This window comes from Haliaeetus albicilla, chromosome 18, assembly GCF_947461875.1.
Source record: "Haliaeetus albicilla chromosome 18, bHalAlb1.1, whole genome shotgun sequence".
NCBI classification, from domain to species: Eukaryota; Metazoa; Chordata; class Aves; order Accipitriformes; family Accipitridae; genus Haliaeetus; species Haliaeetus albicilla.
The window spans coordinates 26,528,865-26,542,142 of record NC_091500.1 but is presented as its reverse complement, the minus strand read 5'-3'; the positions used below and the strand labels follow the sequence as shown (position 1 = coordinate 26,542,142).

Below are 13,278 nucleotides of genomic sequence, written 5' to 3'. Positions count from 1 at the left end.
AATAAGTGCACCAAATGTATATCAGAGCCACTGGCCACAAATCCATCTTCAGTAGTATCTCCTCCCACTCATGAACAGAGTATTTCATTTTATGCTAAAGGATTCCTACAGCATCTTCCCCATAATATAGAACATTTGCAAGCAATTTGATATGGTAGGATTTAAGTCTTTGCTATCTTCACTATCAATACAATAACTGTGCCTTTTTAAACATTTTTTCCACAGCCCATTTACTTTACTAGCATTGTGCAACGCAGATGTGATTTCTCCTACAGGGACAAAGAACTATTAGAAAATAAGCATGCACCAAGAGTACCTTGGGTTTGATGTTTTCATGGTCAGGAGGCAGGGAAAAAGACTGTGGTGAAGTCAGCTCTCTGGGTCTTGACGGCAGTGTGCCTCGTGACTTGTCTGAGACAGGAGATCTGCACTTTAACACCGGTGAGGTGGCAGATTGCTCAGGTCTTGGAGAGGAGGAATGAGACCTATAATTTGTGTGCACCGATGAAGAATTAAGCTGCAGTGGACGGGAATTAATATTACCAGTTTGTGGAACCGGTGGAGTAGCATCAGGCTGTGAGAGAGACCACTGCTTTGAGACACTTGAAGGGGTAGGAGAGGAGGCACTCGTCTCCTGAACAGGCGTTTGGGATGAATCTGATGTAGATCTAGACGCTGAATACAAAAGACCTGGGGAAGGAGATGAGTGTTTTTCTAGGGTGGGGGAGAATGTGCCACTAAGAGTGGTAGAAGAAAGCAAGGGGTACGACCGGCAGGTAAAGATGGGCGAGTAAGTGTGTACTCTCTGAGACTTCTGAGGTACACAGGACCGGGACTCAGCATACCACAGCCCTTCTGGAGAAGGAGAGACAGGGTGTGCAAGGGAAGAGGGTGCTGGGACACAAGGAGGAGGCAGCGTGGAGTGCAAACCTGGAGAGGAAACTGCTTTTCTATGGGAGGAGACAGGGGATGACAGAGGATTTGGGGAGTCTGGAGAAAGCATTCTGACTGGAAGATGCTTTTTAGGAGAAAGGGATCTTGTCCGAGGGGTGGGATGAGGCTTGGAGGGTAAAGGCAGATGCTGAGCCCATCCTGAAGGCCAATATTCCTCTCTACTGGGAGAATCTGGCCTTATAGGAGGGCTTGAAACAGATTTCCTGGGGGTTGGAGGAGTTGTTTTGGACTTCTGATCTATTGTAAGTGTTGAGGAACCAAGGGAGCTAGGAGAAAACGTGGGACAAGAAGCAGGAGAAAGTGGTCTCTGTTGAGAAGAGCCTGATCTCAAAATAGCTGTTAAGAGAGTGAGTCTAGTTGGCAGAGGGGATCTGAGTCCTGACTTTGCTAAATTTCCTCTAGATGACATTTGTGTGCAAGGCTCATTTATACTATATATGGTTGAAGAGGAGCCGTAAAGAGAGGGTGGAGACAAAGGTTTAGGACTAGGAGATAATGAATGTGTTATTATATGTACAGGGACAGGAGATAAAGCGTTCAACCTTTTGGAAGAACGGGGGGATAATGACTGAGCTGAAGATCCTTGAATTTCAGCTGAACGTGGAGGACTGGGGGGAAGACTCGGGCTCTTTGCTGGAACAGAGGATGTGGTGAAGTCTCCCATTTTGCAAACACAGCCAGGGGTATAGAGACTTGGAGTTTGCATGTTATCATACAATCGAGGAGTGGAGTAACAACTGTTTGATGCAGAAGAGGATATTTTAGACATGGAGGGAGGTGAACTATGGAAAGCAGACTGAAAGTAGAGAGATGAATCTTGCTTAGAAGACCCAGTTGCTGACTGCCAGTTGTTACGGGAGTCTTCCAGCGAAGAGGCTTGATTCAGGTTAACCATGGCACCACACGCTACTTTCTGATTAGTTGGAGAAATTAAGTGGACAGCAGGTGGTTTAGAGGAAAGATGATCAGAGATGGAAAGAGTAGAAATTAACTGGAGAAAAAAGAAAAACAGAAATATTAATATAGGCGGAACCTGTGGAACTGATAAGCACCCCACCTTACAGTCCTGTGGTCATGCATACAGTGTTTTGGTTAGTATTGCTCTGTGGGTTAAATGCACAGGGCTGTCTTAAACTCAGGGATACAGCCTGATGGATAAGGCTCTCAGGTGAGGTGACTGAGAGCAGACAAGTTTCGTGTTACTTTATTTTTATGAGATCTCAGTTTTGTTGACATAAACAAGGTTCAAGGCTACTGTATTTTTCATTTTAGTTAAAACCCAAGACAGTTGTGCCATCAGTGGCCAGAATCATGTGATGCCTTTCACATTGTAACACAACAGAAAGTGAGAAAATTGCAATATTGTCCCATCTCACTTTACCAGTTCAGTGGAAAGTACCCTTTCTGTAAATGAGATTCAAGTCAAGTACTCATTTTCTCATTCAGTAAACACCTTCTGCAGCACTGTGATATCAGAACAAGAAATTTGCTCAGAACTACTTAAATCAGACATCCAGTTTGTTTTTCACTTCTCTTGTCATTCACAAAGCAGGCATTTGACAGTTTGCAGGATATGAGTCCTTATCCCCTTCTCCACAGTCTTACAATACACTAATAAAACAGTAATGAGCTCTTTCATGAGAGCCTTTTTTCTAAGGTCTATTCTAATTAGGATTTGTCAAAACTAATTAGAGCATACAAGTATATTATCAACCTTTTATACAGTTTTATGCTTCTAAAGAAAGAAATTGTCTCAAAATCTTCCAAGTTGTTATAATGCTGCAATTAAAAACTGCGGTATACACAATATGAGTAAAACCTATCAGTATGAAATAGTGAGCTAAGTCAACTGTAAAACCAAAAGGCTATAAATTATCCCCTAACTTTTGACTGGGCAATTTGAAAGCAGGGAAATTGACTCTAATCCCTACAAACTTTATATAAATACAAACCCACCTATTTCTCTACTGTTTGATACCCTGAAAAAATTATGCAATTCTATAAAAGACAATTATACCATTCAGTTTCTACATACATGACCTGCACATGGCTGTGGCTCAGCATATGTGTTATATTTTTTAATACAAATGTCTTCCCTATAAGAGAGAGGAATCATGAGGATGATTATGATGATGATAATTATTATTATGTCATATAGTATTGATACATCACAAAACAAAAATAAGAACAAATCAAATGATTTTCAGCTGAGAGTACATGCTGGAAGAAGCTGAATAGCAAGACTTAGCAGCTTTTAAGGGCTAAACATGGGCTAAACAGGCACATCAGAACCCTATTAGCCCTTATAACTTAAAATAAGTGAGCTCTTCCTGCGAAATGATACCATATAAATAGCAAGGCTTGTAAACGGAAGACACTTTCTGTATAAGATCTTCAGAAGAGCTAAGGCAATGCCTTGATTTATAGAAATAAACACCAACCATCAGGATGCCTTTATAACCACACTAACTTCCCCTTATTTTATACATGTGTTAAGGTATCCCATTTCAAAGTGGAAAGCCAACGGATGTGTACAGGGCAAATATTGGAATATAAAAATTAATATCCATGATATCATTGTACCATATATTCTATTGGATTAAGAAATGATGCCTCTTGTTGGAAAAGCTGCTAATTAAGAATAAGAAAAAATATCAGAAATTGAGAATAATTTATCAATATTTAAACATTATGAAAAATCATTTTTAAATAAGTCATGAAACATAAAATTATTTAACAAGTTCAAAAGCAGCATGGTAATACATCTGATAAATTGGAGCAGCCCCCTGACTTTAAAAATGAGTTCTGGAAGTTGATCAACTACCAAAACAAAACTGGGGGATGAAATCTCTATATTTCAAAATAGATTAGATAGATAAACTTCCCTTAGAAAGACAACAGATTAAAAGAAAATGAGGAATGAATGTGAAACTCCATAATGAAAGAGCAGGATGTGCAATGACTTCTAATTAGTTAAAAGTTAATAAGCAAGATTTATAAGCAGCTAGGAAAATGTTCATAGTAACAAACGATAAATATGCTTCTTCAAGTATGATAAAGACATTTTGCAGTAGTCATCTTCCAGTTTGAACACCACTGAACATTTACATGCTGAGCTAATTGAGCCATTATTCAAGTCTTCTGAAAAGATTTTGCTATTGTATTACAGTGTTGACTACATCTATAGATGATCAGCCTCTTGTTTACAGGATCAGAGAATCAAAATCAAAGTTGGTTGGAAGTGACTTCTTGAGGTCATCTAGTCAAGCCTCCTACTCAAAGCAGGTGAGACACCACCACCAGTGGGTCAGGTCAGCTGTGGCTGTGTCTCACCAAGTCTCAAGCCCCTAACGGAGGTGGCTCCAGCACCCTCTGGGCAGCCTGTGTCAGTGCTCCACCACCTCCCAGTGAGGAAGCTTCTCAAGATGTCCAGCTGGGATGTCCCATGCTTCAATTTGTGGCCATTGCTGTCTCACCTGCTGCTGCAGAGAAGAGTTTGGCTCTGTCATCTCTGTAACTGCCCTTCAAGTAGTGGTGGACTGTTCCTAGACACCTCCTTGGCTGCCTCTTGGTGGGAGTCAACAAAGCCAGGTCTCAGCCTCAGCTCACGTGCCCCAGCCACCTTTATAGCTTTGTGCAGGACCCCCATTCCCTTCTTCACAACTCTTGAATTTGGGGGTGAGTGGCCACCAAACTGAGCAGGGTTTTACAGGTGCAGCCTCACCAGTGCCAGCAGGTGAGATATAATAACTTCCTTCGATCAGTGGAATTTTTTTTTTTTTGCCTTTTTTTCTGTTCAGTTTCTCTACTGGTTTAAAACACTTCTGTAGTTGTACTGGATTAGTGCAGAGGAAGTGAGTGACTGAAGTAGATTTGTGTTCCTTTGGTCTGTGATTCAACTGCAAGCCTTTTTCTCTTCTCAGGAGCACCTCAGATATACATCTCCAAAAAATGTATAAAGACAGTTGAAATAGGTGGCAAGGCTACTGTAGCACAAAGGGATTAAGGAACTTGAAAACAATCTTTATGCCTCATAGATGATGATCCCAGAAATATCAAAGAGGTCATAGTCTTAGCATTGAGCCTGGCAGGGGAGACCTTCAGCACATTTGAAATGGCAGAGCTGAGCTGGACACAAGGCAAGTGGTCTTTCTGGTGAGATCGCACTGTTTTGGAAGGGCACAAAAAATGTGGTTACTTATACCAGCAAGGCCCTGAGAGATGTGCTGGTCAAAGAGGAAAAGGAAAGAGTGACAAACTGAGAGCCCAAAAAGCAAAAATCATGTCCGAGAGAAGATAGGCTCAATGTAGACCTGGTCCTGGGGCCAGTTAACCATGCTTTGATCTCAGTAGAATTTGGTTATAGATAGGAAAAAATAAATTCCCTAACAAGTCTGAAATCTGAGAACCAGAAAGTCAGAAAGAAGTGCTGGAGATTGTGGAAAACTTGACAAAATCTCTGGAGACAGCACAATAAATCAGACTGTGAGCTGAGAGCCAATTAATATAGATGCCATTCAGAACAGTCCAGTTCCTCCCAACAAGGAATGTGTATTCTTCCTGGTGATGGCAGGAGTTTGTAGGGAGTCTTGACTGATTTGTCTGGAAAAGCCAAACCAGATGACATGCACTGGACAGAGGAGTGTCAAGTGACTTTGACTAGCTAAAAAAGCCTTCTGGCTATTGATCCCCACAGTGAGTCAAGAAGTTTCTCCAAGCTGAGTTCACGTCCTAGCATTCAGGGGAGCAGATATCCCCCTCATCCCAAAGGGTAAACTCCCAAAGTCAGGAGTCAGTCTGCCTCTCCCTTGCATGGCTAGACACTCTTCAACATTTAAAAAAAAAACCACAAAAAAAACCAAAAATCAAATACAATATATAAACAGTAAACTATCGCCAAAAAGTTCCAAATATTACCAGAATAACTGATCTTTTTTTTTTTTAACTTATTATCTTTTTCAGACTTCGAATATAGTGTGGCATTTTCCAACATCAGTCAGGACCTTTATGCCTCAAAGAAGAGCAAAAGCTTCGATTTTTTTCAATGCTCTTCTTTTTTTCTTTCATTTAAACAAAGTCAGAAATGAATGAAGCTGTAGGAGCCCTCTGGTTCAGTTAGAGCGATCCCCTGTACACCAATGGTCCCCAATGCTGGTCCTTGTTTTTCTTATCTCTGACAGGAAATGCATAGTCTAATTATGCTTTTAAATGAACATAATGTTATATGTAATAACTCTTAAGTGGGACGTCATACTGCACTTATAATCCAAGAACAGACAAGGTAGCCCCTATATGGAATCCTTTGTACAAAGGAAATCTACCAACAGATAAAGAATGCATGCATTTAATCTTTTTGTAGTTTTCCTTCATTTCTGAACTGATGATACGTCATTAGATAGTAAGCTAGAAAGAGTGATGCCTAAGGAAACACCAAAGAAGAATCAGAACATCAGTGAAAAGTAGCCTAGTAAAAACATCCTCTTCTTATGAAGCAATAGAGACAACTAGAGATATTTAGATAATGAAGACTGAGGAAGTACTTAACTGTCTTGAAAACTTGTGACTTAAGAATAATGATGAGATATGCGTTACCCATATTACATACTACCTCTCTTCACATTCAGCTGAACAGTTAGTAAAGTTAGGCTTTAATTTCTTGTTCTGTGCAATCTGTATTTTCTGTTACTTTACCAGGCAAATCCCTGTTTACTTGTCAAGTCATCATTACAGCATATGAATTTTCCGTACAGTCTTACAAAAAATCCACCCAACTTCTGTAATAGCCTTTAAAGAAACCACCCAAGTAATCCTGGCAGAATCTGCATACTGAACATTGCTGAAGTAAATTTGTATTTCCCTAGGACAATTACTCTTTCACAAGCTGCTTCCTCTATATAGATTTTTCTACGCCTTTACACCCTCCTCAGGTAAAATTCTCACTGACTTCACTGGGAGCTTCTCAGAAGAAATGAATATTTCATAATGCTGTGAATCCCAAACCAGAGTGGATTTCTTATTCGCAATTTCCTCAATCAAAAATTGACACTGAATTTGATGAAAAATTGAGTAGCACAAGTATTTCAACACAAGATAGGAAGTCCTATTCATTTTCAGAGACAAAGTAGCCATACTTAACTTTTTTTTTAAACTATCTATGAAGAATTGCATATTCAGCTGATGGAAATCCTGTTGAGGTCAAAGGAAATGTCCTAATTTACTCCATGTGAGAAGGATGTTGCTATTTTGCTAAAGGTAGAGTTTTCCACTGCATATACAACCTTGAGAACTATCAGTGCTCTTTCCAAGACGGGAGACATTAACTTTTCATGCAGTAAATCAGATTGATGCATTTTGAAAATGAAACATTTCAAAGTCACTTTTTTGAATTCTCCCAGTGACAATTTAAAATTTTAATAAATCAATAAATGTGCCCTATAAAGATCAACATAAAATGGACCTTTCATCTTCATTAGTTCTTTACACCTGTGCAAAGTCAGTGCTAACTAATAATCAGAATAATAGGATTTTTTTACAGCCTCTTTCTCTAGCATAAAGGGCTGCAGCGATGCTAAGAAAAAAACCCTAGGCCTGAGAAGTCTGATGCTAATAATTCAAATGATCTACAGGCTCCATTGATTTCAATGACCTTAGCCAATTTAGACTAGCTAGGAATCTAACACCTTCTGATTAATTTACTGTCATGATGAGCTGCTCTTAAAGGAAAGAACAATAGATCTGCATTACCTGCTCCATGTATTTACCAGAGCCATAGGGAAAGGCGTCGGAGGGGGCTGGGACAGCTCCTTAGAGTCCAAACATTACAGGGATGGCCAACAAAAATGCTAATTAAAGAATAAATTGGCCAAGCTGCTTTACAAACTGACTCAGTGTCCATGACCTGAAAGCTTTAGAAAGCAAAAGTTAGCTCTAGAGTTTAAAGAGCAGGTTACCTGTTGTTTCTGTGGATCAGCAGCGCTGTGGGAAAGCGCAGGACCTGGAACGTGCCCGTCACCAGGAGGTCTCCCTGCTCCGGTGCCAGGGGAAACATGGGACGTGGCCAGCAGCTGGGCGCTGATGGGACCGTAGCCGTTGGAAGGCCGGTGGACGTTGCTTGAGGCAGCGGCTACTTCATCTTCATCACCAGAGTCCGTAATCAGGATAAACTCAGCCTTAAAAAGGTCATTCTCCTGCATTTCTCCTTTGCTCGAGTTACACCCCGGGGACCAGAAAGCCGTTCGGGTGCTGTCTGGACCGACGGTGGGGACGCGGTCTTGTCTGGCCCCACTCTTTAAGACCAGCTCATCAATGACTGCATGAGACTGCAAAAGACAGAAGGAAGAAGATCCCAATTAGCTGCATTTTACTTGTGTTCCCCAAAACGCAAAGTCATTTTGGCTCGCAGCAGTGGCTGGCACTGCTCTACCAAAAGCGCAGAGGATGAATGAAGAATTTGGGCACGAGCACCTAGCAGAAGCCAACCAGCTCCCCAGGGAGCCTCCTGCTTCCAGCCCCCCCAGCCGATGATGCGGGGGCTGCCTTCCCACCAACTCGCAGAGCAACGGGGGACTCTGAGCACAACGACGGCCCGAGCCTGGGGCTGGCGCGGGAACCGAAAAGGAGGGTGCAGTCAAGCCGAATGAGCTGTCAGACCAGACTACGCCAGACACGATGGGAAGGCGTCCCGACCGCAGGATCCACGGGAGCAGACAATGCTCCTCAGAGGAGCCTGACAGACAAATCTGGGACAAAACCTATACATATTAATGAAGAAACAAAGGCCTTTAAGCCAGGGCATTCTCTGAAGAGAGCAGACAAAGAATCCGAGGTCAGAGAGCTTTACTGTATCTTCAAGCTTCTCAGCACAGACCACAATTGTTCTTCATATTTTCTGCCATTTCCACTTCCAGTATGTAACTCCTGAAGCACGCTTTGGATGAGAGCAGGAGTAGCGCAAGCTGGACATATGACACACACATCACCAAATCATTCAATATTGAAACTGCTATGGTCAATCATATTTCTCTTGAAGGAGGAATCAGATAAAAAGAATAGAAATATGGTGTACTGCAAGAGAAAGCCTGTAGATGGGGCTCATATTTGAATCCTGCTTGAGGAATACAATAATTACAAATTTCCACTTCACTTACAGCTCCACAGGTCCCTGGAGCTCAGTTCTTTAAAAAAATATTGGACCATAAAGGGGGATACCACCAGTATGACTTTGGAGGTGTTATTTTCATTATCTGATGTTGGTTGGGTTTTTTTAAACATTGTTCAGGTTCTAGACCTTTTAGAAAAGGGAGCAATCAGTGCTATGAAGGCCTCAGTACTGCATCACCTGCCAGGATAGTTTTCTCTGCCTACAGAGAAACACAGGGAGACAGATGTCAGGAAGACCTGATTCTGCTTTACCCAGGGCGTTACTTACAGTAAAACCAATACTGAGTGGCTGGAAATGCAATTATCCTGAGGATAATATTCCAGTGCGTATCTCTTCACACACATCTGTTCTCTGCCCAGACCTAACCCTTTTTAGACAGATAGGACACTGAAAATGCTAAAGCAGGTTCAGGTCAGAGGGCTGTGAAATCCTGTGAAAAGTTTATTACGTGGAAGGGTACGCAGAACCGCAGCCACAGCAATGTCCCAGGGAAGGAGCTGCTACACAAGAGCAGAATTACTGTAAACATGAATATTAACCTGAGGGTTGCAGTTGCCTTTCAAGCAGCATGGAATAAAATAAGAGGCCGTTAAGTGTTGTGAGGCAGGAAAGGAATAACAAACGCTGTGGGCTGGCTAAAGGAAGGAGAACCAGGAATGTGGCGCTGCTGGCTTCATCGTCACGGGACATGGGGACAAGCTTTGAAAAACAAAAAGCAAGCTTCCACTCTGATGCGTTACTACGGAGCTATGAAAGGGACTGGCACCTTTACTGGAAGCCACAGCACTGGCATTTGCTGAAACCAGTGACCAACATCCAGTGACCAACTCTTGCTCAATTCCTGTGTGGTAACACTCCTCGCACACCACCCTTGCTCCCATGAGGATGAGGAAGGAATCCCCCCTCATCTGCCAAGAATATAGCCTTGCATGCCTGACAGAGGACAGTATCAAGATGGGCAAGGGTTTCCTTCCAAGAGAAACTCTGTCAAAGGCAAAACAGGCCGTTGAGCAGATAACAGCCTTCTCTTGCACAATGATTCTGCATCTCTAGTAGGCTTGGTAAATAAAACCAAGCCCAAGCCAAGAAACAGTTCAAGGCAAAGAGCTTCAGTTCAGTGATGCTCAGGATAAAATTTTCTGTATCTTTTGAAAGAGTGGAAAAATTAGTGCAAACAAAGATCTACCTTATTTATAATTTCTTGATTGCTCAGATCCTTTGGTTCCTCTGGAATTGTCACAAGGAACTTAGAGACATCCACAACCTCAAAATGAGTTGGTAGTCGTCCAACAGATGGTACGAATGTGAAGGTCAGTGGTTTGGTTCCAGATTCTTGAGAACTGACCTACAAAATACACAATTAGTTCAACTATATTATCCAAATAAAGATTATTTTTGTCAGAGTTGAAATAACATTAATTAATTAATCTATGTAACTTACAAATCTATTATTAACTATACTGGTCATTGTTTTTATCGGGTCATTGTATATTAAGGTCTTCTTTAACAGACAATACTGCCTTGACTATACCCATCAACATCCCCTATATTCTAGTGGTGTGGCACAGGAGACAGGAAAAAATTTGTTCAATAATGTTATTCTTTCCATTTTCCACACCAGAATCAGAAAACCATACTCAATTCATTTCAAGGCTGTTTTTATCTCTGTTTAACTCCACTTTAGTAGAACAACAATGTAATTATACCTCTGTATCTGGACATACTATAGCCCCTAGAGTATCTGCTTAACAACTTAAAACAAACTGGAAAAACCTTTGCTCTGCAAAAAGAAAGCAAAACATGTTTACATTTTCTAAGGCAAATGCAGCTAATTCTGAACATCTGGGATGAATTCTGATTCAAGGAAAGGATCTTCTCCCATTTTCCTTGGGCCATTCAGCCACAAACACCAACTAATTGTCTGTCTGTCTGCTCATTTCTCCCTCCCCACCTTGCATTCTCGTTAGGATTGTGTACGTAGGACCTGAATGAAGAGAAGAGAGACTAAGAGAAGCCAATTTCACCTAAACGTTCAATTTTGTCACAGTGGTCTCCCATCGCTTCTATCTCCTTCGCAGGAAATGCTGGATAAGAAAAACAAGTCCACACCATGATAAAACTCTCAGTTGCTTTGCCACATATCAGGGAGAGGAACTGCAAAGGCCTTGGCAAGATAAATAGGGGGAACCACATCTCAAACCACTGAACCTGACATGCTGACTTTCCCACTACTAGTTGATGTAAAAACCCCTTCTTTCTGATTGAAAAATATAGAACGTGTAGATTTTCCCTTGTTTTATCATCTGATTTAAAGCTTACGGCAGTTAACTGTGTTTTCAATGAACTCTAACATGCAGAGCCTTGAACTGTATTGAATCATACAGAAAAACAGGACTGTTGCTTTGCCTCATTTTTTTGTCTTGCTTGTTTAAAGTGAAACAAATTGGAGAGCTATGGCTCTCATTATGCTTCTTTGTAATTTGCATCCATAAGTAAATAGCAATTACAGAACAGAGTGGAATTATGGAATACATTCACATGACTCGATCTTCTTATGGCTGGAACATTAAAAATGATAGACACAGATTTCCAGTTTTGAAAAAAAAATCTAAGCAAATATTAGTTACTTCCACTGACAGCTGTCTCCTCCAGGGCTTGGGCAAAACAGAGTCAGGTTATTTATACAAACACTGCCAGCTGCTCTTTTCTCTACAATTTAGGAGAATTCTGCTGTCAGACACACCCAGAATAAATTTACATGTGTCCACCCCTAATTCTGAAAGAATAAGGTTTTTTCTGTCTCTAATTAGGAAATGCAGCTTGTGACTCTGGCTACCTCAGTCGTCTTTACTAATATTTTCCCCCTCTTCCTCACCCTCTCGTCATGCTCTGACACTTGACAGCAGCTGTTCTTATCAGTGGGTGTTCTTGTGTCAGAGCACAAAATATTCCTTATAAAAGAAAAAGGAAGAGAGAGAAAAAGTGTGCAAATAGCAAGCCCACACACAATCCAATTTATAGAAAATTCCAATCAAATGTGGTAGCATTGCTAAACTCCCAGTACTTTATCTGTATCATATCTTTATCATATTTGTAACAAGGAAATACAAACAAAAGCCAAGTTATGAGGCTCCAGACCATTGCCTAGTAATGAGGAGATCTTGCTAGCACCTAATTCTGTACTGGTGAAAAAATTAAAGACTACATGAAGAAGACCTTGCTGTGTTTGGCCTAAACACATTGTGGAAATAACCATCAAAATTGCTTGCAAGGTAAAACTAAGATTGAAAAACACATATAAAGATGTGCAAGCTAGAGTATTTTTTCAGGTGGAAGATGCCATTAAAGCATGGCATTCTTTATATTCCCCTAGTATATTTTAGTTTTCCTAGAGTTGAGAAAGTATAAACCAGCAAATAGAATTACTGCATTTCAGGAAGTTTTAAGTTGCCAGATACTGCGTGAGGCAGTGTGCAGGAATGCTCTCCTCTTAGATTCACTTATAGCAAGTGGGAAACAGGAACTTCTAGCAGGTAAAACTGGTCAGGCAATCTAGGCTGCACCACAGAAACCTAGACAATGAGCAAATATCATAAGACTGGTCAGAAAACGCAAACATTTCTGCTGGTAAAAACAAAAGAGAAAAAAATTCTTGCTTAAAAACATCTTGGAACTGGTTGTTTTTAATTACAGATTTTAAAAAAATAAGTAAATATACTCTGACGTTTTAAAATTTAAATTGGACAATGTGAAGCAGAAGGAACCTGTACACAGTCTTTTTTTTTTTAAGGCAGAGAAAGGATTTTAGCACCTTTTTTCACATACTCATCGCATTTACTATATCTCACTGGCTGATGTTTCTATTCTTGAAGAACTGAAAGAAATGGACAGGTTGGACTTTCAGCATTTAATTACATCTATTAATAGCCACTCTGACATGTGGAGGTAAATAATAGAGAAATAACCTTAAAATTCAAATATATATGAATATATATATGAAACCTTCTTGCAGATTATCATATTTTCTCCACAACCAGTAGTAACAGCAGAAGGTATTCAATGCCATACATTCCCCGCTGCTGTAATTTGCTTGAATCAGTGGAGTTACGGTCGCAGAAAAATACCATATGGATGTCTATTCAAGTTAATGTTAATGAATTCTG

The 13,278-nt window shown here is 40.7% G+C and overlaps 1 protein-coding gene across 2 annotated transcripts in view; it reads right to left on the bottom strand.

Moving 5' to 3' along the window:
• The window catches only part of MLIP (muscular LMNA interacting protein), a 142,157-nt gene that overhangs the window by 57,970 nt on the left and 70,909 nt on the right, over positions 1 to 13,278 (bottom strand). For both annotated transcript variants that reach the window (XM_069805972.1, XM_069805973.1), the window contains 3 exons: positions 10,302 to 10,460; positions 7,905 to 8,273; positions 317 to 1,945 (listed from right to left, as the gene is read on the bottom strand). In XM_069805972.1, the coding sequence (XP_069662073.1) occupies positions 317 to 1,945; positions 7,905 to 8,273; positions 10,302 to 10,460 (2,157 nt within the window). The remainder of the gene's footprint in view (positions 1 to 316; positions 1,946 to 7,904; positions 8,274 to 10,301; positions 10,461 to 13,278) is intronic.